At 40.6% G+C, this 27,113-nt stretch overlaps 1 protein-coding gene across 1 annotated transcript; it reads left to right on the forward strand.

The window, feature by feature from the left end:
* Positions 1-309: 309 nt before the first annotated feature.
* SLC5A1 (solute carrier family 5 member 1) lies at positions 310-26,232 on the forward strand. The gene is made up of 15 exons (XM_051633889.1): positions 310-396; positions 2,436-2,507; positions 9,572-9,676; positions 12,033-12,092; positions 12,435-12,539; positions 17,052-17,157; positions 17,377-17,457; positions 18,574-18,794; positions 19,909-20,044; positions 20,797-20,904; positions 21,945-22,095; positions 22,667-22,835; positions 23,783-23,998; positions 24,300-24,402; positions 25,248-26,232. The coding sequence occupies exons 1-15, from the start codon at positions 310-312 to the stop codon at positions 25,469-25,471; spliced, it is 1,944 nt and encodes a 647-aa protein (XP_051489849.1). The 3' UTR covers positions 25,472-26,232.
* Positions 26,233-27,113: the final 881 nt, after the last annotated feature.

A 27,113-nucleotide genomic window follows, 5' to 3' on the forward strand; every position in this document is an offset into this window, starting at 1 on the left:
CAAGCCACTCCTTTCCATGCTCATTCCTTCTCAGACATCTGCTCGTGGACATTAAAACCCTGAGCACCTTTGGCAGAGGGACTGACCTCTGAAATCTGCAGCACCTGTAGCAGAGAAACAATACTTGGGAAGAAATTGTTGTCTGAGGAAAAGCAGCATCTTCAACTTGTGTCCCATGGGAGGCAAGTGAATCTGAAGTTATATATTATATAAGACATAGGGGATGACAGTGGTTTATCATTAACCTGAACTCTGCAAGAAGTATATAAGGAGAGAAAGAAGAAGAAGAAAGCCAGAGAAGCTGCCAGGATGCAATCTGACGTCAGGATCAACAATGCTGCGGACATCTCTGTTATTGTCATCTATTTTTTGGTAGTCCTGGCAGTGGGACTATGGGTAGGTTGGGATTTTATTTATTTTACCTAATGAACAAGTTGTTTATATAGTCTTGGGAGTAAATTAGAATGTATTATTGTATAAAGATTTTGTTGTTTAATTTAGATAGTTAATAAGTGCATGGTGAGGAAAATGTGGATATTTACTGGAGAGGGGCTGGTGATCCAGGGAGGTATCTGTTTAGGTGGATGAATGCAACTAGTAAGGAAGGAGGAGTGATGAGGTCTGTGTGAGAGGTCTGATCAGCAATGGTCAGGGCAATCAGGTCCCTGCTGGAAAGCAGGCTGGAGATGGAGATGGGGTTTAGCACCTTTGTGAGGAGTGGTGTGGTGTGAGGTGATGCCATAGGGAACAGGGAGGAGGGAAGTGCGGGCGATGTGTGGGGATGGTATAACAGAAAAACTGCAGCTTGACTGTGACAGACCAGGGACTGCAGAGCACTCTCAGCAAAGGAGTGAGATGGGGCAACATCGTGACTTTCTTTGCTAGCAGGACCTTGACTTCAGGGTGCAGTGTCACTGAAACTGGGGAAGGAACAGTTCCAGGGGTGGCAAGTGATGGCAATGACTTTCTGTGGGTGATCTAAGCCCAACGGTGCCCCCTGCCCTCACCCTGGCAGTGCTGAGTGTGCTGAGGACTGCAGGGGAGAACTCTGAAGTGTGCCTAATCTGAAAACAAAGTCCAGTGCTTTCACAGCTGATGGAGAAAGGCAGATCCTATCCTTTGGTGTAATGTCCGTGCTGAAGCCTTTGAAGATAATAGGCCAATACTGTCAGCTACAAAGCTGTAAACCGTGGAATGTCACTAAATTTCAGTCTCCTTGGGGCAAGCACTCCTGATCACCTGAACACCTGACCGTTAACAGGTGGAGAGGAGACACTGTCCCTCAGTAATCCTCTGCTTGCCAGGAGCATCCCAGGGGTCCATTTGCCAGCACAGAGAAGTCAGCTGCCAAACAAACCTCCCTTTCTAGCAGCCTGGCAATGTTTTGAAGAGCACAAAAGATTTAGGGTGTACACAGAATGGACACAACCTTTTCTTCTTTGTCATGGTAGCAGATGCCTAAACTGTAGCAAAACATCTTAAGCCCCCAGTGTACCTGAACACCTCACTGCCTTGCAGCAGGGAGCTGGATCTTTGCCACAGAAGTCTGGCTGTTCCTGTAGTTGAACTTTGTATTAAAAATCTGTGACAAAAAAAGGGCTGATCTGTGGCTTGTCAGGCAATTGTTTGCTGATTAATCCTCAGAACAATTTTTTTTTTCTAGCAACAATGTGCTTTTTGTTGGACAAATACTTATTCAGTTGCTGTGTGTAGTTAAATGTAAATCTATTGTATTTATTTCCTTTCTTCTGCATCAGAAGATCTGGCTAATTTTCCTAAGTTCTCTTCTTTATTTCCCTGTTCAAAGTCCATCAGAGGAGACAATGGGAATTCAATATTTGGATCAGTGCCATTAACAAAAATTGGTCTAAGCTTCCCCCTAAAGCCCATCCCTTGACAAATACAAAATGAATGTGTGAGCAGGAAAGATTTGTTGGCTTCCTCTTTTGAGCTTCCAAGAGAAGTGGGTACAATGCCAGTATCAGAACAAGAAAACAGATTTTTGTAAATATCAGCTGGGGCTGGATAGTATTGAGTAAAAAAGCTTCATGCTTTCTGTTAATGAACTTGCAACTTAGTCTTTTTTTGATGCCTGATATCAAAGGCATTGCACCCCTGATGCATGAGCTTTTTGAGTTACCATTTTTCATTAAATTTCATTTTTAAAAATGTTTTGCACTGTAATGAAAAGTGAAGCATTGAAGCTTGAATTGTTAATGTGGACCTGGATAAAAGAATCACTGTTCAGTTGTATTATTTTCTTCATCCTAAGCTTTTTCCTTTTAGCCACTCTGTTTATTTCTTCCACTTTACCCTCCCCATTTACTTTTATCCCTTTGTTCTAGCAGTTTGTTTTTAGTCTGTGTACATCATGTCTATTACACTTAAAATGTGATTCGATCTTTCTTACTTTCTCTTTCTCTTTTTTTCTCCAGGCTATGTACTCAACCAACCGAGGGACAGTAGGTGGATTCTTCCTGGCTGGACGAAGCATGGTCTGGTGGCCGGTGAGTGCCACATCTTGTGTGTGTACATAAAACACATGTATGTGTATGTGCATCCACTTCCATATGACTGTGTCTAGCCCTTAAATATTAAGTAACTCTACAGCACTGTTGAGACTGTGGTGGCTGTGTTGTGTTGATGCAGTCAAACTTTTTCTTTAGCCATGGTGACACAAGGCAAACTGCACAAGAGTCACCTGATGAGTAGGAAAGTGTTGGGGGAATTGTCTGTGTTGAGCTCTGAGCTGTCTTGATTACTTGACTGACTTCTTTTGTCAGTGTAGACAAATTTGGTGCTTTGCCTTTCAGCCTACCTTAAAACTTTTAAATATTTTTAATGTTTTACTTTCACTGCACTCAGAGGAACTGGCTCATTTTGAGGTTATCACAGAAGAATTATTTTACTGAAGATTTTTCTTGTACTGCTCTTTTGTTTCCACTTTTGGCAACAAGTTCTAGTGTGTACAAGGAGAAAATCCTGGAAATATTCTGATAATTTATTGCTAAAATATAGTTTAAATTTATATAAAGTTATCTATGACTTGTATTGTTGTCTGTGGATCTGCTTCCTCTTCCAAGGTGGTGAAAAGGAATCACAGACACAAAACATGTTCATAGCCATCCATCAGGCCTCTCACAAAAATTATATTAGAAAAAATTGTCTACTTCTTCCAGACCACACAGTCTGTTCAGTGTGACTTCTTGGAGAGGCAGAAAACAGGCAAACTTCCATTTTCTGCATTACTTGTGTTGTACATGCTTCTATGTGCTTGAATGGAGATCCTTGACATTCCTGATCTTGCATTCAGTCTCCAAAAATGTCATTGCACTTCATTAAGAGTTTTGATTCAATATTCCACCTGGATTCGGTTACAGGATCAGGACAAGTAAGAGTAAATATTTGTCGTCTAAAAATTTAGTAATTTTCTTAAAGTAGGCTGCAGAAATACCTACACATCTTTCAGTCTCCTTGTGCTTCAAGGAACTGCTCTTTCTGCCTTTAGAAGGGTCTGGGACTGCCTGTTTAATAACAGAGAAATATTAAAGGCCAATGACAGTAAAAAGTGTCCACATTTGGCATAGCAGATATACAAAAATCCAGGTTCCATTGGAAGACTGAGGAAAGAGAGATTCAAAGATATATCCCATTATTCTAGGGGGAGAGAAAAAATGCAATCAGATTTCTTTGCTTAACTGTCACTTTAATCTGTGGGCTGGTTTTAACCTCGTGCAATTCTGTGCCTGTCAAGAGTGAATGTGAATACCCTTTTGTGCAGATGTAAATGAAGGCGGAAGAAGCAAGGCAGGAAAGACTCACGATAAAATCTTGTGTCTTGCTACAGTGGCACTGAGAACTCCTAACGATTCCCCTAAAACCTAGGGGAGATTATCTAACCCTGAGTTCTCTGCCAGCACAAACCCAACAAATTCAGCAAATTCCCTTCCTCCAGTGGGAAGACAAAAAGGATGACCCCACATTGCAGTGGTCGCTGCTAGGATCATCTCTCTCTCCTACCCAAACTCTGAGAGCTCAGCACGGGTGAAGTCAGTGCAGTCTAAGACCACCTCTTCAATCCTTCCCTTTGGAATGCCAACAGAGTTGTTCTGCACCATAAAAATAAACCCTTCTTGCTATTCTTTGTGGTATCACTCAAAATAAACAAACAGCAAGCACTCAAACCACAAACTAAATACCATGTCAGCAGCACCACCTTGGAAAGTTTGCCTTGGATACAAAGAGATTCCAAAACACCTATTCCTGCAGTTTAGCAGGTAGATAGGATGTCCATCACCCAGCATAGTCTGGGCTGGAATGACTAAGAAACCAATGAAAGTATAGAAAGTTCAGCCAAAGATGAGATCTCAGTTCTGCTACAGCTAATGCTCAGTTATGCTGGGCCAAATCTGTCCAGCTTTGGCTCTGGTTGCTGGCTACAGGAGAATCCATGAAGGTTGCTTAGTATTTTGCAGAGCCACGCCCATTGTTAGTCTTTTCTGGCTGTTCTGCTGAGGTAATAGTCACTTCTGTCAGTTCGCTGGAATCACTGCCCTGTTCAGTGGATAAGCCAACTCAGTAGTTAATTAGAGGTCAAGTTATACAATTACATTCTCACTGATTGCCAGAAATTGAAATCCATTGTGAGTTAATCACAATGGTATGAAATGCTGTGCCCTTTCCACAGACTTTTTACAAAAACTGAGAGAAGAATCTTCAAGAAACTGGTTTGGGTCTCTTGGGCTTTGAGGGAAATGTCTTCTGGAAAGACACATATGGCTCTTTTAATACTCATAACCAGCTCTGCTTTTCCTCAAAAGACACAGAGAAGCTCAAGGAAAGTGACAGCTTTGTAACAGTGGGCCTTGCAAACAGAACTTCTTTTTTTAAATGTAGGAATTAGGTTCAGCCAAATGTACTCTACCTTTGCAAGAAATGAAGTAGCTGTTCCTCGAGAACAGTCAGCTTTGGTAGCAGCCACTCTCACAGGATTGACAGGGTTGCATGCACAATTACAAACAAAACCCCAAACCCCAACAACTTGAGTTTTGAAGCTTTACTCTTGAATTTTATTCTTCAGGTTCTGTGGTTTTGCAGACAGAGCTGTCTGCAGAAAATGATGGGTTACCTTCATCCAGTTCCTAAGGCATAAATAGGACAAAGAGTATCTGCTGGGCATCTGAAGTCCAGCTCTGATTAGAAATATGTACTGAATAATAAGTAGGAAGCATGCAGAGTCATGGACATACTACACCTTAAACAGAAATGTCACTCAGCTCGTTTGTTGTCATTTATGTGTTGAACTTTATGATAGAGGTAAGAATTGAGGAGAAAAAATGCAACAGGTTTTTGCTTCAGTTCTCCATGACTTACTTTCATGTCTGTCAGAACTGATTGGTATTTCCTTTTTTTACAGAAAGTGAAATAAGAAATCAACTTATTTTGTCAAGTTCCATTCAAAAAATACTGTGAAATCAATAGTTTTCACAACAAAAAGAATAATAAGATAATTGAAGCAAAACTCTGGTAGAAAAGGAAAAGTCCAGTGAAACAGATTTCTACAAGAACCTGTCAGAATTTTCCAGCCAGCCAGGAGGTGTTGTTCCTATCTCAGAGGGCAAAGGTGGAAAGGTATCAGATCAGCCTGCCTGGACTGTGCCATCAGGCTTGCTGGAGGACAGAGACATGGTATTGATGTGAACTGGATAATCATCTCTCTTGCTTAGTGAGCTGGGAAGTGTATAAATGGGGTTTAATTTGGCAATAATCTAATATATAGCATTTACAGAGTAACTGGGAAAGCAAAATAAAAGCCTACATTTCTGTCTTTGGATCTCAGAGCCTTAAAAGGGTGGCAGTAATGTTTCATTGCAAGCAGTCTACTGATTTTTCCAAGGTGACTAAGGGTGATCCCAAAAAACTCAGGTAGAAAACATGATGTCTTTCCATCAGGGTGAAATCACACGTTGCAGGGAAGAGTTGTGAGTTCAAAAGCATGGAGAGTGACAAGGAGTAGTTCTCAAACAAGGAAATGAGAAATTTGTCCAGGGAAGAGGGGTTTGAGCTTCTGCAGGTGACCCATGGGAGGAGTGATTCCTCAGGGCAGGGATCAGGACCACACACTGATGTGTGGAAGCCTCTACTGTTCTCTTTAAAGGGGCAAGGTGTGCTTGGGATTGGGGAAAAGAGTTTGATACTGAGCTAACACTTTGAAACAGGAAAGTGGACATCGGGGGCATAAGATATATATGAACACATCCTGAGAGGGAGAAAAGACATAAGCTGTGAAGTCTGCGCTGTACTGCTGCAGTGGTCACTGATTTGGAAAGTACATTGTATGTGATTTGGGAACAGCGAGTGCCAGGATGTCAGTGCATCCTCAAGTTAATGAAAAAAGCAAGGTGAAACAGTTAATGAGTAACATGGAAAAAACATAGTGATCATCATCTGTCTGCAGTGTGGTGGTACTTTTCCTGAACAGAGTTAAAACCTGACCTCTTAAAAGATTTTAATAGAGTTAATGTTCCACGTTGGCCTCAGATCAGCTAAGTTTTTTGTCCTCCTTTTCCCTCTTAACAGCTTTTGTTCCTTTCAGGGAGCCTTCTTCTTTTCCTCCTAGGTCTGTTTTTAAAATCAATCCACTAAGTCCACATTCACTGAGAACAGTTTAAACTTCTTTAAAATTATTCCTTTCTGTCACCCCCCAGCTTCAACTCAGTGTTCTTTAGGTCATGCACAGATGTACTGCAGCATCTACCAATGGCAAATCAAGCAATTCCAATAATCAGCCTTTTCAGTACAAAAATACTGCAGCAGTAAGTCCTTCAGCAAGACAGCTTGGGCCCAGAGCCCATCTGCCTTCTTCTCTCACCCTTGAAGTACTGCCATGGCAGATTGGAAATTTCCCTTTCCCCTCTGGCAGCAGCAGCTAACAGGGTGCAGTGTAGCTGGTAAACACTCTTCTTGCTTTAGCCACCCTGCAGTTTGAAGGGTGATGCATTTTCCCAGCTCTGAAGCCATGCTCTCCCCTTCCATGTATACATGACAATAGAAAACATATTTTAAATTGTATCCATTATTAGTATGTGTTGACCTTACAGTTCTGCTGCACTGAGTGTTCCTTAATTTAGAGAAGAAAATTTAGAAAGTGAAGGTGATCTCTGCGTTCACATTGTTTTGTCCTTGTGCTGGCCCTAAACATGTTGATAATTTTGCCTTTTTTTTTTTTTGTTTGGGTTTTTTGTTGTTGTTGTTGGTTTTGTACTTTTCTTACAATACATTTGTACTCTGGTTAAAGTTGGGTACACAGCATTGTCAGTGAAAGTTACAGTATGTCCTGGTGTTTCAGACACGGAGCCAAATCTTACTACAGCTGTCAGTTCTTAAGGTTCTTCATTAGTTGCTTTTGTTACTTGGATCTGCTTGCAGCACATTTTAAGCTTTTGGAACAGGAGAGGGAACACATTAAATAAAATCAGAGATTAATGTGGTTAATCTTTTTTAGTGATTGCATTTCTAGTAATCTAGATTGGAGTTTAATTATTCATCTCCAGGGAAAGCACTGGACAACAGTGCTAATGCCTGGTATAAATGGTATTTTTTTCTTCACAATCATTACTGGGAAAGCACTGTTGCTGTCACAGAGAGGTCAGAAGAAAAAGTTTTCTCTATTACCAGTGATCTCTCTGGCCTGTTTGCTAATACTTGTTGCAACACTTATCATTCCTGTCGAAATATCTGTCATATGACAAACTGGTTACATTTCTGTAAGGCACAACTAACTTCTAGAAATGTGTAAGAAAGAAGAAAAATCCAGAACTGAGTGAACTTAGACATAAATTCCTTGTCACAGCAAAAGGACAGTTTCTCTGCAAAAAGACCAGAAAAATTCAAGAGATCAAACTGAGGAAAGAAGGAAAAAGTAAGGTTGGAAAAGTCAGACTGGAATCCTCTTATGAATTTTATTTGTATGTTGCATATATAAAAAATGGGTGAGGAAAATCTATTGGAATTGGAGATCAGAATTGTGAGATGAAGAGCATGGTTGCTATTCTTGGCTATGGCATAGCTCTACAGAATAAATCTGATCATCAAAGGTGGATTTCTATGATGAAATCCCTTTTTATCCTCCTTATCTCAGGCAATTTGTCCCTGTGCTCTCAGAAAGATTGACTAAATTTTTACTGCTACTCAAAGAACACACTGCAGTGACTGCAGACCTGGAAATTTGTAAGTATTCCCTTTATATACATCCTAGGACCTTAAAAATCTCCCAGTGAGTTGCAGACAAGGAATATTTCTCCCTTTTGTAAGGTGACTCCAAACATGTTCCAACCACCTGTACTTGGGAACTACATAAGGAGAATGTGCTGGATGCAGGGCCTGTGTCATACATCTAAAAAACCATGTTTAAGCACCTTGGGATCCTTCAACATGACAGCATTAGAAGCTGGTCAGCAGAGGTTCTTTTGTCTACTTTCCATGTGCTTCTCTTGCATTTTAAACCCTGTTTCCTTTCCTTGTCTTTGTAGCTTTCAGAGGACATAAAGCAACAATAGAAGTGAATAAAAAAAATGTTCTCTCACCTCCTTTCATCTCGGAACTACTCCAGCTCATGTCTTCTGCCTACAACAGCCAATCTAACCTCTTTTTCATGCTCAACTTCTAACCATGCATCCTTCAAAGTTTGACCCTGTAAATTATCATTAGGCATTTCCGCTGCCTTTCGTGGTTTCAGTTTGTGGATATGAAGCTCATACCTTTTCTTTTTTATTATCTGAGCTATTTGTTGAAGAACTAAATCTTTTGGCACAATCTGTCTATTGTGAATGGGTCCTGCCTCTCTGTAATCCAACATAAACCTTTCATTTTAAAAAATCTTTCCCTGTTCATTAATTCCTATGTTTTCCCCACTGCTCTATTTGTATTATCAGTGCAACATTTTGGGGTCTTAGAGATCCAGTACTTCTTAAATGTGTCTCCTTGATTAGCTATTTTTTGTACCTTCCAGAAGCACTTTCTCAGCACATATTTCTGCCGTGCAGCTTTCAGAATTTAATTAAGTAATTGAATATCTTTTGACTAAAGGTGAACCAAGTACAAAGTCTGTATAACTCTCCTGAATGATACATTTTGTTCCATAGACTGTGGAATATGAAATGGGGAGTGCCAGTGTGACAAGAGGGTATGCACTTCTCATTTCCTCCTTGAGCAAGACCAATTACAGTCTTCTACCCTAATTGGCTGGATATCACCCAAATGTCAGTCAAGTTTTGCAAATATTTAAAACTCAATATTGAGGTAATAAACTGTTTGAGTCAGCTGGAGGAAGATCTTTTATGCAACATCCTCTTCTTTTGCATTGTTGTAGATACTATGCGTGGAATCTCAGGTTTGAGAAGGAGCAATAAAAGGGAGTCGTAAAAGCTGTCAAGGCAGCTGGTTGTCAATCATTCTCATCACCACCATCTGATGATAGACAGGCCTGAGTGCAAAGTGCCAAGTGAACACGGTTTTTTCAAGTTAACATGAACAGTACACAAGAGACAAATATTGTTCTTTCTGTTTACAGATTGGAGCTTCTCTTTTTGCCAGTAACATTGGCAGCGGACATTTTGTGGGGATAGCAGGAACAGCAGCAGCTGCAGGAATTGCCATCGGAGGATATGAATGGAATGTAAGTGGCATGCATTTAAATGAACATATTTGTGACATCAGAATTATCTGCAGAGCTTAATCAAAATAACATTGCTTAGCAATTTAGGACTATCAAACTTTGTGCTTGGCAACACTTGTTCTCTCTACAGACCCGTAAGTGCCAATGTAATCTGCTATTTAGCTTGTCTTCCTTGGTCCTTGTCCAAGCCATTAGGAGAAGATGACCTTTTTCTGTTGAATGAGGCTTTTTAGAGAGTGTTTGAACCAAATAAATTGGTGGAGTCTCTTCTCTATACATATCTTTGAATTACTTTAAAAGTATATATAAAGAACATTTTCAGACTGCAGGATGTTGGGAAGAATGTATCAGTTTTGTAATCCATAGTATTTTTCACAGCATTTTGCTGTGGAGGAATTGTTGAAGGGGCTTTGATTTCTTCACAGGCTAGAATAAATTTTGGACATCCTTCATAATCACCTGCATTCAAAAAATCTTTTCCTCTTAACTTTTTCCTTCCCTGTGTGTGTATTTTGCTTATGGTTGCAGTATAGGGTAGAGAATGTCCAAGCTGACTTTAAATGAACTTCTTGAGGAACCAGTAGAGTTAACTGCAAGTGCATGGAGATTCACAGGAGCAAATTCAGTTCATTTCCTTGTATTCTCAGGCTCTGTCAGTGTGGATAATAATGCCTTTGTTCTGCTTAATTCACCTTCATGGTAGGGATTATACCATGACACAAAAGACTTAATGAATGTACATAGGTCAGTACTTCCCTAGCATTTAGTTCTACACAGTGAAAGAAGGAGGCCACCCCGAGGGGTTTGGCTTTTTTCCTTAGCAAGTAGATCGTTGCTGCAAATAACCAAGTACTTATATGATGTAAATATTTAAAGAGAAGGATAAAGGCTAAAATGAACACTATGAGATGTGCACAGTTAATCTGTCATCTTTCTCTTTTGGGTTACACTAGTCCTGCAACAAACCTGATTCCCCCTTCTCTTTGTACCAAAAGTAGTAAAACCAAAACAGAACAAGCACTGCTTAAAATTTATTGGTATTCAAATCTCTAGGAGCCATATCCTTATTCAAACATACCTACTTCTAACCCTTTATCTCCTGGAACATTCTCTATGGACTGTTATCAATGCACAGGGCACAACAACTGCTGCTTAGGAAGCAGCAATGACGCATGTGTGTATTTGAGCACATGGCACAGGTCAGTACTTCTGACACAGTGAGGCTGATGTACAGGTTAATAGATGTGTATGGTGGAAATATTGCTCTTGACTCTATAATCTGATTCTCCTGTTGAAAGACATACTAAGTTTGTCTCTTATTGTGCTTGTGTATCACTCTTTCACAGAAATTGTTTCTAATGTGTCTCAGTATGACAGCAGAAGCTGACCTAGTATTTCTTGTCCATCTTGTGGTTTTGATCTAAAGGTAGAACTTCAAAGACCCTCGAAGCCCTGTGGACAGAATAAATGTAGAGTTCAGCTTTAAGAGCAGGATTTTGTTCTATATTTGTAGATTTAAACATACACAGCTCTGTATCAGACAGCACTTGCTTGCCATTTAATTCCGAAAACTGTGACAGTGCAACATGGTAACTCCTGTAATTCACAAAATAGACACAGTAACACAAAATATATTATGAAATGATAATGTGGAAATACAAAATATTTTGCAAAATGCAGGTGATACATCCTGTACAGTATGTGGGATTGATGTAAAACATATGCCCATCTCACAGACCCATTGCAGAGGCATTTAATAATCAAAATAATGATCAAAAGAAGTGCTGCTCTCCCCAGGACCTAGATTTGTGGATGTCCCAATATACCATTGCAGCATATCTGGTTGTGAGTGGGAAAGTATCCTGCATTAGTGGCTCTGGGATCAAGATGCTAGCAAATAGGTCTCAGGTAGCAGACTTCACCCTCCTTAATATTTCCCAGAAATAGTAATCTTATGGGCTCATTGCATTTTAAGCATCATTAAACCAACCTCCTTGGGCCTGTTCTGAAGAGGGCTAGGACGGTCTGGTGGTGCTATGATACTAGAGGGCAATTCTGTGAGCAGAAATCAGCTCTTTTTCTAGAAAATGTATTATTAACATGTGTTCTTCTCTGGAACATCTGGCAGGAAATCCAGGCTGCTCAATATCTGACAGATTTTTTGGCTAAGGTTTTATTCCCAAATTTTCAATGGTAAATCAAAGCACAGAGCAGTTCCTCCTCACCCCCACCCCTTCAATTACTGGGTCTGTGTGGTTTCAATGGTCTCTAGCTGCTGCTGGGGCTGACAGGTATATGGTCTTTGGGAGTGCTGTCTAGAGAAGAGCCTAATTCAGTGATCTTGTCTTGGCTGCAGGCTCTGATATTTGTGGTTATTCTAGGATGGCTGTTTGTACCCATCTACATCAAAGCTGGGGTAAGTCAAAGCAACTTGTTACACTTTTCTTTGATGCTCATGTTTGCAGGTTGGGTCTTGAATATTTCAAATCTATTATGAACAGTATGAAATCTGAGCAGGCCAGAACTGCACTATAGAATGTCTGTATGTCTGGGAAGTGATCTGAGACCTGAGCTGAGATGTACCTGGTACTCTCTCCTTGTTCTCCTTTGATTCCTGAAGCTGCTCTTCCCTGCAACTGCATTTGCAGCTCCCCTCCTTTTCCCCTCCACTCTCAGTATCTGAATAGCAAAAAAGCTTCCTCTGATTTGCTTTGTATCTGTTCCCCATTATCTGAAACTTTATCTATCCCCCCTGCAGGTGGTGACAATGCCAGAGTATCTGAGAAAGCGTTTTGGTGGGAAAAGGATTCAGGTCTACCTGTCAGTCCTTTCTCTGATCCTGTATATTTTCACAAAGATCTCAGTAAGTGTAACTTCCACAGCATTTCTTCCATCCTACATTCATCTAAAGAAAAGAAACATCCAGTTACAATATTGCTCACATGACTAGTCTGATTTGCAGCTCTTGGTTGAATTAAGTATGGTAAAAATCTGATTTTGTGTTTTCTTTGTTCTGTTTAGTGAGATTGTCTGTCCAGATCTGCTCTGCAATCTGATTTTTTTTTTCCTTCCTGGCAGTGTCTCTTGATGCTTGTTGTGCTTTCTCTTTCTTTAGTAGGTTTTTAAGGTTTACTTCTACTTATGGTCTCCTCTAGAACATGTTAGGGTGGAGGGAAACTTGTATTAGTCTGTTATCTTAAGGATCTGTGAAACACATGGAGGAAAAGGTCACAGTCTATTAGTTTATACCCTTTTATCTGCTTCAGTTCTCAGAGAAATAACAGCTGCTGCTTGTTTAACCATATAGCTTTAGAAACTTTTTAGTATTGCTCTGGGCACACAACATCCCACTCCAACACCCTGGTTCTTCTGCTGAGGGGAATGAACAGTTAGTTCTTGGTTCCAGAAGAAAAAGTGTGTTCTTGGGTTTTCAGGGAGCAGGAATTTTTGTCTTCAAACTTCATAGTTATCTGTTGTAGCATCCTCTGGTTAACATGCTATCACTAACACAGATGAGGAAAAACAGCAAGAGGGCTATGGAGAAAAAGAAAATAATATGAGTCAGAAAATAAGAGAGTGGGGAAATCCAAAGTAGAGAAATGATAACAGCTGAGGTGAAAGGAAGAGGAGAAATTCTTTTCATGGGCAAGTGGTCGGTATAAAGTTTAAGGTGCTGTGAAGTTAATGTTTATTACTAAGTGGCTGTATTGCTGTGAAGTAGTGAAGGGAGCTGGTATTTTCTGTATATCTTTAAACTACTGAGCCTCTGAAGAAGTCCACAGTTCAGGCATACCTCAATCTGTTGTTTTGCAGAAGTTGCCATGGCAGATTACTCTTTGCCCTCTGAATGGGAGCTGAGTGATAATAGTGCAATTTAAGCTAAAAGATTGGCCTTTTGCTCTCATTCTCACATCTTCACGATAACTGATCCTTAGAAGGGTTATAAATTAAACAGGTTGGTACTGTGGAGCTGGCCTCAGAGCTGGATTTCCATATATTTCAAAAACATCAGTTATTTTGCTGTTGTTGTGCTTAACTACCATAATCACAGAATCCCAGATATGACACAGAGTTCTGGCAGCTCTAGCAGCTGAGAATCTCTTCCAGCCAGATGACTCACAGTCCTATTCTGCAACACATGTTTATAATGAGCCTATCAAGGTGTTACATAGGTGCTGAATTGACTATCTTTTATTTCTAACCTCTATCATACCCAAGGGATCTGGTCATTGGATTTTACCCCTTTTCAGTTGGAGTGTCTTGCTTCCGGGCAAGGCAGGTTCTCCATTTAAGCTTCCAGTATGGCTATGAGGCTGAAGCTCCCACTCCTGCACTTTTGGTCCTGTCCTATTAGGGAGCAAAAAAACAGACAAGAAATCCACCCAGCACCAGATTACCTGGGCCCCACTCTACCAGTGGCACATTCCAGCTTCCTGTCCACCCAATTACCCAGATGTGTGTGGGGAATTGCCATGAAGCTGTGTCTCTGTGCCTTGGAGAGGAAAAATCTGGTGCACAGGCTCCTCCAACCATTCCTCTTGTTCCTCTCATCTACCCAGAACAACTCTGACAGTGTCTGTCCCATGTACAAATGTGGCTCAGATTTCTGTAGCAGGCAAACACATCTTCTGCACTGGTGTCTTATCTGACTGTATTTGGCAGGGCAGGATTTGCTCAGATCTGATTTACTTTCTATATCTTATTCAGATATAGGCAGAACAGTGAAAATCCTTGGAGGTTTCAGGCACTGTTGGAGGATTTCAGAGTAGGTTTTTCTATACCCTACTGTGCAACGCTATGCCCAAATTGTCTCCAGATGAACCAGCTCCAGAAGCAAAAAGGGAAGGGCTATTGCATTCTGGACCAAAGCTTGCTACTTAGTGTTGTATAGAGATACACATGCTATATGAAGCTAGGTCAGGCCCAGGGGTATGGTGTTTATCCAAACATACCCAGGTGCTGACAGTCCATACCAGAGCTAGTCTGTACTTCCTTGACTGCTGCCTTTACAAACACTCACTTGTAATCTTTGGGGTTTATTGAGATTTAATACAGAGGGATGGGTTTCTGCCCTGCCATAAGCAGGCAGACACACCTATCAGTTTGTCTGGCAGTGATACTGCTGCTTATCCTTGTAGAAGAGTGATATCTTGTTATTTAATGTCCTGCTTCCTTGATACGTTAAGATATTATAAAATATTACTAAAATATAATTATTATGGTGCTTTCCAATGAACAATATGAGATATCAGGTTGTGGAAATCCTGGCATGCCCTTTGTGGCACAGTACCCATCAGCATGATGAATAAGTTCCCTTTGCACACCTCTGTACAAGGTCATTACCATTTCTCTATTTTCCTGCACAGTTTTCTCTGTGTTTTTTTATTTCTCACCTTGTTTTTGTGGATAATCAACCACTTGCCAGACAAGGCTGTGCTACAAGGTGTTGATCTTTGGGATCAAGACACATGATCTTTGAGCCCAAAGAATTCCTGTTGCACAGGTGCCTCCCATGTACATGCTTCCTAAGCATGCAGTGCTTGGTCAGTAATGCCCATAGCAGCTTTCAGGGGCTTGCTAGCCACTAGTGTTGCTGATATTGGTCATTGTGCCAAAGAAAATGGCCTAGTAAAAATAATATATTGATGGAGAGTAATTGTGACAAGACAAAAGGGAATTAAGACCTGAATGCTGTTGAAGAAATCAGAAATTGTAAACCAAAATTTCTAAATGCGTGACAGCATTTTCTTTACATTCATTGTGCATTATTTCAGTAGTAAATGTATGTTCCTGTGCGATCTCTGGCTGGCTTTGGAGAGATACCTTGTAATGTTTTGTAATGTAAAGGACAGATTTACTCTATTCAGAGATAAGGATTAAATAGTGTCCATAAAAAAGTATTAATGATGAAACAAGGAAATCTTGGGAGGAAATAATCTAATTGGAAGGGAGGGGCAGAGAAGCTGGAAGATAACTCAGCAATTCAAAGAAGCTGATATATTGCTTAGGATGCTAAATAATTAGCTATATATTTATTTGTGGGGGTCATTGCAGGACAATTAATGTTTAATGCATTGTAGGCTAAAAAGAAAGATCTGAGGCATAAGCTGATCAGTGGTGTGAAAAGACAGGAAAAAATACTCCCACAGAGAGACAGGCCAAAGGATATGATCTAACAGCCATGAGTGTTAAGAGCTGAAAGTCCTGGTTCCCAGTTCAAACTAAAACTGATAAGAAATCAGATAATCTCAAGCTGATCCTGAGGCAGAGTTTAGGGAGTGGAACCTCTGTTGTGATTCATACTCTGCTTCACAGTTGTTTTCTGCAGGTCAGGGCAGTAGGGTTGGAAGACCTCTTGCTGCAGAGGTCCATACCTCTCCTCCGTCTCCAGAGTGAACCAAGGGTGAGCTCATACCCTGCAGTCTCGGTTTCAGTGTCACTGGAATGAAGAGGATTTCTTCATCTGGCACCTCCCAACTAGCCAGGCTGCATAACTGCTTATTAGTGTATCTGCCCTGCCTCATCTCCCTGTGCAGAGTCCTCTTGTAGGTGCTGTGGGGGACAGAAAGTGGGCACGCTGGTGGGATTGGAGTTGAGCCCATGAACTGGATGCTTAGGAGCAAGGGTAGGTACAGATGCAGACCTCCAACAAAAGCATAAATTACAGTAATGCATTACAAGTGCACTGGGGTGGATAAATAACATCAATGAAAATTATGTCTAAATCAGGAACTGATTTAATGTGATTAAAGTCCCAGAGTGTTACTCTGAAACCTGGACAATTCCTTGCTTTTATGCAAGAGTGAAAGGTCTCTTCTGTTAGCCAACTGATTTCTGACAGGAACTTAAAAATAGAAACAATATATGATGTTTGCCTTTAAACACCATTTGTCTGGAACCAGCCAGAATAGCTATACCACATCTATGCAAGCAGTAAAGAAAAAGTAAGAGACTTACAGAATAGGATGAAATTAAGAGAACCATGCTGTGTCTTGGAGCAGTCACAGAGTCCATCCCTGCACATATCATCAGGTACAACCTGAGCTGTAAGTAGTTTGTTATTAAACTATCTCTCAGTAAGCACAGAGTAGTGAGGGGATTGTATCTAGCTAAAATGATCCATTGAAAAAGACCTGGAAATTCTTTGGGAAGTGTTACATCTCATGCACTGAAAGCAGCACAACACTGAGAGGAAACTACTAAAATGGCCTCTGTTTTCTTTGTTTTCTTTCTGATGTTGTTTGTTGTGGTTTTGTGTGTGTGTGCAGTACTGAAAAGGGCAGAATTGTATATTTCAGTACCCTCATCACGAACATATAATATGATATCGTCATGAGTTTAAACATTGCTTAATCTATTATTTTTCCTTTTATAGGCAGACATATTCTCTGGAGCTGTATTTATACAGCTGGCCATAGGGCTGAATCTTTATTTGGCCATAATTATCCTGCTTCTTATTACAGCCCTTTATACCATCACAGGTGAGTTTTCAGAGCAGTCTGATAAATCAAAGATGTTAGGGAAGCCAGAAGAAGAGATGAGGGGAGGGTGATAAGAGGGGAGACACCTGAAAGGGGTGTTATTTACAGTGATCTTTGTTTGAATGAGAGAGGTGATGAGAAAAGTTAAAAAAAAAGGATTTCTGCTGAGGCATTTGCACAGAGGCTAACCTGTTTGTCTTGACTTTTCTTTGCCATTAGGTGGCCTGGCAGCTGTGATTTACACAGACACTTTACAAACATTGATCATGGTAGTGGGGTCCTTTATTCTCATGGGGTTTGGTAAGTAAATCAGGTGAATGAAAATGAAATTTTCAACCATAAATCCCACAGTGGCTATAGAAATGGATCCTGCAATGTGGAACTCTGTTATCTTAACCAGCAGATTTCAGTTCATATACCTACTTATTAGGGAAGAAAATAGGTGTCTTGCCAAGCCCTTTAGTCACAGAGACCACTCCATCTCCAAAGCACAGGTGAATGAGTGAGGTAATACCATCCCATGACAGAACAGGACTTGTGATGGCTAACGAGGTAAAAGCAGAGTTGTTTGCAGGTGATGATACTCTTTAGAATTTCAGAGAATATCTTGTTTTAAGAAGATTATAATTTCATAGATAATCAGATGCTAATGCACAAAAATTTCTGATTCAAAGTGAAGAGCACTTGGTTACATTGCATGTTTTTTCCTTGTTTCTAGCTGCTTGCTTGTGTTAAAACAACCCAAACTTAGTAACATTTTAAGTAAGCCTTGTAGTTGATCTGTGGATGTCATTATTTTGCCAGCTGGATAAAATATATTAACTGAATGTTTATGAAAAGGACAGTGTGGGTGTCCAGAAGACCATATACATTTAAAACCAGAAATGATGTTGTTAAACAGAATTAATAGGAAGAGATCATAAGAAAGAAGTAGCGATAAGATTCTGTGAATTTGCAGTGTCCTTTCCCTATCCTTCTAGTTACTCAGTGCTTGGTTTTCCTCCAGCTAGGTCTTTCACTGAAATGTAATTATTCCACCTTTGTCACAACAGCTGTAGCTTCAGACTGACCTGACCTAGTAAAACCCTGCTTACGTTCTCCCTAGGTTAGCCGTGTGTAGAAATAATGTATCTTCATCCCACTTCTTGGCAAGGCATGTTAGAAATGTTGAGATAGTGGAGCCTAAACCAACATCTGCAAGCTATATAAAATATATATTAAAAAAAGAAAAAGGACACTTTGGTCTTTGTGTGAATACTTACAAAACAGTGTGTAGTGTTTTCTGAAATACTGATGTGTACTGGTTAAGGGCTTTTTACATCCTTTTTAAGGAGGTTTTCCTCCTCACATTCTCTAGCTCTAATAGAGATTTCAATATTAAATACTTCATAGCTACTTTTACTTCCTTTTTTTCAGCATTTTCTGAAGTAGGAGGGTATGATGCTTTCATGCAGAAGTACATGGAAGCAATTCCATCCATTACCTCCTATGGGAATACAACGATCAGTGCGGAATGCTACACCCCCCGGAAGGATTCCTTCCACATCTTCCGAGATGCTGTCACTGGGGACTTGCCCTGGCCAGGCCTCGTCTTTGGTCTGAGCATCCTTGCTTTGTGGTACTGGTGCACTGACCAGGTAATGTGGAAGCCCTGGAAGCCATATGCCTAGGAAAAGCAGAACACAAAGCTCTGCAGTCTGGGCTGATCTAGGGGTACTCTTCCCTCACTGTCATTCGAAGCTGGGTCACAGAGATGGCAGCTGTTTCAAGGCTGGTCAGTGACTTTTCTGTTTCTGGTTCCTAAACCCCTCCCACATGAAGATGGAAAGAGCGTTTAATTCTTCTTATGCACTGTGCCCAGCAGACACTGTGTATAATCCCTTTCTCACTGTGTGTCACCATGTGTAAAGCACAGGGAGGTTGTAACGTGAACATTTGAATTGGGTTTGTGTGACAAGGTTTTGGTAGTGGGGGAGGCTACTTCTGTGAGAAGCTGCTAGAAGCTTCCCCTATGTCAGATTGTGCCAACCAGCTGCTTTGCTGGGCACCTGGACATCTACAACATTCACATAGGAAACCATTTATCAAATGGTCCTTGTTAGACTGAGTCTAGATGCGGTTGCCCATTCAGTAATACCAGTTTGTTTCCCATTTGTGTGGCTTTCATCTTCGCATGCACGGTCTTGGGAGGATGTTCTTTACATGTCAGGTCTTTCAGTCTGGAGACTTTTCCTCAGTCCTCCTTCCTTCTCCCTAAAATCTACCATCCTGAGAGATCACACTGACATGAGTAGAGAAAAATGTATTTCTGCAACTGTGACATGAGAATGTGTCCAGTCTCTAGCAAGTGACCTACCTGCATTCTGATTTGTGAGAAAGATAATCTTCACAATTTATAAACAAAAGAACAAAACCCCAGTGTAGCTGTATCTATTGCTCTGATAAATTTTAATTTTTATTTTATTTTACTTTTTGGCTTTTTAATCTATCTGCTTTTAAGAATATCTTGTAAGAAAGAGTGAGCCTTACCTCTTAAACACACACTGGATAAATTATATTTTTCCTTTACTTATTTCAAATATAACCTTTGATTTTCAGGTAGCTTTTATTTTTCCCAGTGATGGGAATGGTAAATAGGCTCTTTCACTATCACAGAAGTTAAGAAGTACCTTGTATCTGGGACTCAGCATGGTGTGCTCATGGAAATGCTGTTCTTGGTTGTCATGCACATTTACCATGTCTCATTGACAGGTTATTGTCCAAAGATGTCTCTCTGGCAAGAACATGTCCCACGTCAAGGCTGGTTGTATCATGTGTGGATACCTGAAACTCTTGCCCATGTTTATTATAGTGATGCCTGGAATGATCAGCAGAATTTTATACACAGGTATGCATATCTATAGAGAAATGCAAATTTCTTCTTGCTGCCTGTCTTTCACTGCCAATCTCAATTTCCTATTCTCTGTCCCTTCCAAAATACCTGTTAGATTGTCATCTTTTCATCCAAATTGTCCAGGCATATATATGTGCAAAAATAACTACACTGTAAGAAGCTACAGGTCTTCCTCTTTTCCCTGATCCCAGTTTTCTGCTAATTATTGCTGTCTGGTTTAGGGGAGAGAAATTCTACAGTCTCTCTCCCCACTTCTCTGTTTGTTACTGCCCTACTGTGGCTAAATGAGTGACAGTTGCTGTCCAGGACTGATACTGTCCTGGCAATCAGAAGAGGATCATCAGTCACAAATGGCAATATATTGGGCCATGGACAATCTGAGTGCAGCGTGGGGAAATGCCAACCTCCCTTCTCTCTAACCATCATTAACAGGAGACAGAGCAGAGATGTTCAGGTTGGAGGGAGGAGTCTTTTTGTTCCTCTGCTTTTTTCTGCTTTCTCTCCTGTTCAGTCCTGGTCTGACAAATTTATGCTGATTTTTTTGTTTTTGACCTGCAGAACTTTTTTGTAATCTTTTAGAAAAAAAGAAAGGATAGAGGCTTAGAATCACCCTCCTCCCTGCCAGCAGGCCTAGGATGTTATCAAGCCTGTCAGTCCAGAGATAAATCTTAGAAACTCTACTGATTTGGGAACAATCTGTTGTTTATACGGCCCTGTCTAACCCTGTCTTGTTATCCTCTCCCCAGATGTGGTGGCTTGTGTTGTGCCTGACCTCTGTGAGCAGTACTGCGGCACCGCAGTTGGATGTACCAACATTGCTTATCCCAAAATGGTAGTGGAGCTCATGCCAAATGGTAAGACACTATCTGTATATAAGGCTGCCTGCCAGCCTGTAAAACCAGGTGATAGATGGAGCCCAAGTCCTGGATTTAGTTAAAAAATTCTTGCTAGAACTATGTACTATTAATCAAAGGGGTAGCGTGCATTAGTTGTAGCTGCAGGATTGCTGTGTGGTGACAATGTCAGCTCTCAGCTGGCAGATACTGGGTGATGAAAATGTAACTGAGCTCCTGTTCTGTGAAGGTAAAAATGAACCTGCTTTGCTAGTGATTTATAGAATCTCTGCCAGGATTTCTGAGTTGGAGGCATACACCTGCAGTCCTTCTGCTAAACCCACTGAGGTGGAGGAGAAAATTCTATATATACATTGTCCCATAGGACACCTGTTAAATGGGAGAATAAGGCACCACTCTGGAGAGTATTACATATACATAGAAGATTAATTTCTGCAGAAAACCACAGAGCTTGTTCATAAGGCTAGCAAGACAGATTATGATATTATACAGACCATTGTATCTTAAGTAGTTCCCCATCATAATTATGAGTGTTGTACCCATCATTATTCAAATACTACAGTACTTTCTCATACTGTGTTGACTAGAGAATACCATCTGGAAAAGTGGCTTACTCTGATTTTTGAACAGTAAAAGAAACTTTTTTTTTGCCAAACAACTGGTTAACAAATACACTACAAGCAAGGAAGCACTTGCCTGCAAACAAGATAAATTGGTTTTATAACTGGGAGAAGTCTGCTTAGTACTTTTTTATTCCTGTTTCAGCATTTAGTCTGACAGCATTCATGAAAGAAGTACCTATGTTCTAAAGGCTCAGGAGTTATTGCTGTTATTGCTATAAATAGTTTTCCCAAAGCTTAGCAGACATCACTCTGGTTGCACTGCAAGAGGAGGAGGTCAGGCGGGCACCAGCACAGGAATATGCCAGCCACACTCATAGCTGGCTGACTGGAAAGGGGCAGAGAAGCTCTATGGGTGGTGCCACGTACCGAGACTCCTCTGAGAATGCTCATCCCCCTTCCCATCTCTTTGTATTTCAGGTCTGCGGGGTCTGATGTTGTCAGTCATGCTGGCCTCCCTCATGAGTTCCCTGACTTCCATTTTTAACAGTGCTAGTACGTTGTTCACCATGGACATTTACACCAAAATTCGGTCACGACCATCTGAGAAAGAGCTGATGTTCGCCGGCAGGTCAGTGCAGCTGCACAGGCACCGGGAGCAGGAGCTGCCAGGGTGACAACGGCTGTCACTGCCTGCGGGCAGTGCAGCAGTGGCCTCCTGTGGTCAGACGGGCTGTCCCACTAGGCTTCTTCCTTTTGGAACCAAAAAAAAAAGGACTTTGTTTCCAAAGTGATTGACAGTGGTGCATGAAGCAGCCAAACTAAGTCTCAGCACTTCCTACTGCTATTCATCATTTCATACTTGAAAATATCTTCAGAGGCTTTAATGCTGCACCACACTACAGCATCAATGAACTAGTTCTAGTTGATCTCCTATTGATTTGTCTCTTGACATCACAAACAAAGGAAAAAAGTGATTTTCTATGTTTCGATTGCATGATTAGCTGTCTGCTGAGGGATATTTGACAGACACAATATCCAGCTTGGCTTTATTTTGTTTATTCAATGGTAATTGGCCATTATAATTGATTTTGCTGGTTGAACTGCAAAATGGACATTTAAATTATTAATTGTTTTTTTTTTTTTCTTTCTGATAGATGCTTCTAAGCAGTGTCTAATTGAATATCTGGCTATGTTTACAGGGCATTTATGGTACTTTTAATTGGCATCAGCATTGCCTGGGTTCCTGTGTTGCAGTCAGCTCAAAGTGGGCAGCTCTTTGATTATATCCAGTCAGTTAGTAGCTTCTTGGGACCTCCCATTGCTGCTGTCTTCCTGCTTGGTATCTTCTGCAAGCGGGTCAATGAGCAGGTAAGTAGAGATTAGGAAGCAGGTATGCTGCATGCTCCTTTAGGCACTGGGAGCTTTTTGGTTTTGATGTCTTTTATTAGCAGTTCTTTCCTGTCTGTTTTAATCCTACTGCAGCTCAGGGATCCTGTGTTTCCATATCACAGGGCCTGAGGTTTCAGAGATGACTGAAAAAGTTCTTTAATAATCTGCTAGATAAACAGTCATCTAGGAATTCGTAGAGAGCTCTGAAACTTAGGATATCTATCACTTTGCTAAGAAGTGTGTTGAAGGGATCATTTATGGAGACATATTTGAAAGTAATCTTTCAGGATATTGGTCACCAAACTGCTTTACCAAACATATTACCTCTCACCTTCCTCTTGACCACTGTATATTTGCTCAACACTCTTTTAAGCAAAACATGCTGTTGTTTCATGCATTGTTTCCCATTTAGGACCTAGTGTAGGAATCTCTGATTTTGATTTGTAGAGCAGTGAACTGAGAAATATTGTAATTAAGCTTTTGTAAGTAACTCAGAAGGCATGAGTTCTGTCATGTGCTTCGATGGGACCATAAGCCAGTCATGGTAACGGGGGCCTCAGACATTCTGAAAACTCAATACTCAGGAATTCAGTTTCTTTTCTGTAATACTAGGAATAACAATACTTGCGTATTGCTCAGGTTTGCTCCAAGGAGGATGAGTTCAATGAGAAAGACTAGAGAGAGAACTTTTTTGAATATGGCTTGAACTTCTTTTGTCATTACTTTCTCTTGAGACCATTTCAGTGGCCCCTTTGGTTCTATTAATACACTGAGCTGTAAATGTGGTCACTGAAAGTATCTGGGTTAAAACCCATGTGCCAAAGCCAATGTAAGATAACTACCTCCATGTTTCTTCCAGCCTTTTTTCAGGGCTTGTTTCCATGCCTGAAGGTACTGATTTTGATATCTTGTCACTTTGTCTGCAGGGTGCCTTCTGGGGCCTGATATTTGGGCTGCTAGCTGGACTCAGCAGAATGATTGCAGAGTTTGCCTATGGAACTGGCAGCTGTGTGAGCCCTTCCAACTGCCCCTTCATCATCTGTGGGATCCACTACCTTTACTTTGCAATGATTCTTTTTGGTGCTTCCACCATCGTCATCCTGGCAGTCTCCTTTATGACTAAGCCCATTCCTGATGTACATGTGAGTATCACTGCAGTCCTGCTCCTCAAGTCATTAACTAAATGAAACCACTGGTTTTATACACTGGTACTTGGTATATCACCTCCTGACATTTCAGCTGCCCACATCATATGGTCCTTGTAAGAAAGCAAAGGAAATAGTCTTGATTTATCTGTTACAAACCTTCATTGACACCAAATGATCATAGATATTGACTTAACAGACATGCCACGGTCATATGGCTTGTTCATCTGCTGGCCAGGCTGACTTGTCTCTGTGCAGAAAGGCTGTAAATTTCTAAACTCATGTTGTTCCATGGCAGCTTTACCGCTTGTGCTGGTCTCTGCGGAACAGCCAAGAAGAACGTATTGATCTTGACGCAGATGAGGAGAAGGACAAAGCTGATGAAAAAGATGAGGAATCAGGTAACTGATGGATTTCTATAGATTCTGTCAATGTATTTGAGTATCCCTGTTTCATTGCTGAAGAAACATTCATGTGCTCAGTATTCAGAGGTACATTCCCTCCATCCCAACAAGAAAAGCTCAAACCCCACATATTTAAATTGCTGCCTTTGACCAGGCTGTCAGGCTCAGTGTCAAACAGAAGTGGATTTGAAGGGACGAAATCTTGTTCTCTAGGTAGCTAAGTGGCAGCTCTAGGACTAACACAATGGAGGTGCTTTAGGTCAGAGGTGGTGTGCATTGGCAGAACTGTGTGTGACTAGCATTTGGAATGAAACAACAAGAATTCACTTGTGCATAGTGGGTGGTAGCCTGGATTAAAGGAGCAGGGATGTGGCACAAGGCACCAGGAAAGCGAATTGCCAGACATCCATCTGGGAAAACCACCTGCTCTCTTTGCTGGGTTCCTGGTTCTGCTGCCAAGTTCCTTTTCATAAATGTCTTCAAATTCATGTATTTGTCTTTTAATTAAAAGTGTAGAAAGTATTGAAAAAATTGAGCTTAAGCTTTGCAGCATGGTTTGCTTCTGCTATACCAGACCAAATCTCTAGGCTGCAAAAGGCACAAGTGTCTTCTGCAAAAGGCTCTCTAGAAACATGTAGAAATTCACTCTTTTTCCAGATAAGCTGTGAAAAGACAATATTAACTTGATTCTTCTACTGCCTTGTATTAAAATGTTTTCATATAACTATGACCATAAATGGGAACTGCTGTATTAAACATAGGAATGTCCTCAGTCACAGAGAGCTCCTAGTCCATGCAGTGGCCCAACTTACCTCTCATGACCAGTGTGTTATTCCTTCCAGTTAACGAGGAAAGTGGAGAAGAGCCGGGATGCTTTAGGAAAGCCTACAATTGGTTCTGTGGCCTAGATCAACAAAAAGCACCCAAACTGAGCAAGGAGGAGGAGGAAGCACTGAAGAAGGAACTGACTGACACAAGTGAAGTGCCACTGTGGAGAAATGTTGTGAATATCAATGGCATCATCCTCTTGACTGTGGCTGTATTTTGCCATGCCTTCTTTGCATAAACCTCTTATTACAGTTCTGAAATTGTACTGTATTGTCAAGCAAAAATGACGACTTGTGGATTTTCAGAGTTAGATACACTTAGTATTTTCATTGTCTGTGTTTGTAAAAAATCAGGGTAATTTTTTCACTGATTTTGTGATCTTAATTTCAACAATCAGAAGATGAAGGCCACCGGGATTTCAAGAGAGAATTTCTGCTCAGATACTGAATCATTACAGGGCTAAAAGAGGTTCAGAATTGCCATCCAATATTCTATCTACTTGTGATACATTTCATATTTATGTGCAGAACAAGGCTGCATAAGATATATTTCATGTCAGGGTTTGTGAACTACCTTTCAGGGTTGATTTTCAACCCATCTTCTTTTGATCATTCACATTTCTTTTTTCTTTGGGTATGATAATTTGATGCCAACACCTCAGAAAAACTGAGAGCCTTTATTATGCATTCAAATTTAAAATTGTTTCCTCCAAGCACAGGATACCTTAAGTAGAGGATTTATGTATATATTGCTGTATTTGACACTGTATGTAACTTGCCATTATAACTTTTTTCCCCTTTTTCTCACTTTTCACTGTGTTGTGTTTCTCAATAATCAGTGGAACACCAACCATCTGAATTGATCACATTTTGAAATTAGGGAAAATGTGTCTTGCTGAGCTTACTGAGAATTCTTTTTACGATAGGTTCTCTCTTTAAGGTCTTCAAAAGGTCCTCCTCTTTACATTTTAATATGTATCTATACTTGAATGTGAAGGGTTTTTTTATACAAAATAGATATATTCTATATACACATGCAATACATTATATATGCACTATATTTTATATATATTTAAAATATATATGGATGTGTGTGTATATATTTGTTTTTTACCAATCAGTTCCCATCTTGGTATGTCAGTTAATCTCCACCCACAATTATTAGGACGTCTTTATTGTGGGGTTGTTGTTAATGTAGTGCCTCTTTCTATGGACTGTGCTACAAAACAATCCTTGCACAAGATATAAAGTCCAAAGCATCAGAATGCCAAGTTGGCATTTTTCTTTCAAGTACATTTGAGAGCTCTGTGCTGCTTTTCTGCAAAGCTCTAAATCTTTCTTCTGAAGATTTCATTGAGAAATATAATTCATGCTGTCTGACAGTATGAGTTAACAGTTCATGAAGAATAGTCACAGCTGTGGGATATCAGCTAAACCAGTCTGATTGTCTCCACTTGATAAGTTTGATACCAGCTGATGATGCAGGAAAAGATAGAATTAACACTTCAGAGCAAAAAGCAACAGATCTTCTTATCATCTAGTTCAGCTTCTTGGGAATTGAGCGTACAAAGAAGACATCAGTGGCTGTGGTCGACCTGCCCCACGATTCCTGGTTCCTGGTGCACACGTCCGCTGGGACATGGCGTGGATATCAGTGTGGTTCTGCAGCAGGATGTGCCGGACTGGCAGGGAGTGCATCCAGATGGGCCCTGTACGTGCCACCACACTGCTGCTGGGTCCTGCAGCCTTCACCACTTCATAATCTTCTGACTATCTTTTCTTCATTTGGATCTAAACCAAATGTATTCCAGCAAAACTGCTGCTCTTCAGTATCATCCCTGCAGTATACTGAAAGGTTTTCCATAGGCCAGATCAAACAAG

Source organism: Apus apus, chromosome 16 (assembly GCF_020740795.1).
Source record: "Apus apus isolate bApuApu2 chromosome 16, bApuApu2.pri.cur, whole genome shotgun sequence".
Lineage (NCBI taxonomy): Eukaryota > Metazoa > Chordata > Aves > Apodiformes > Apodidae > Apus > Apus apus.

Coding starts and splice junctions, on each gene's coding strand:
- SLC5A1 (XM_051633889.1), top strand. CDS start 310: ATGCAATCTGACGTCAGGATCAACAATGCTGCGGACATCTCTGTTATT. Junction 397..2,435: donor TCCTGGCAGTGGGACTATGG/GTAGGTTGGGAT, acceptor TTTTTTCTCCAG/GCTATGTACTCAACCAACCG. Junction 12,093..12,434: donor CCATCTACATCAAAGCTGGG/GTAAGTCAAAGC, acceptor TCCCCCCTGCAG/GTGGTGACAATGCCAGAGTA.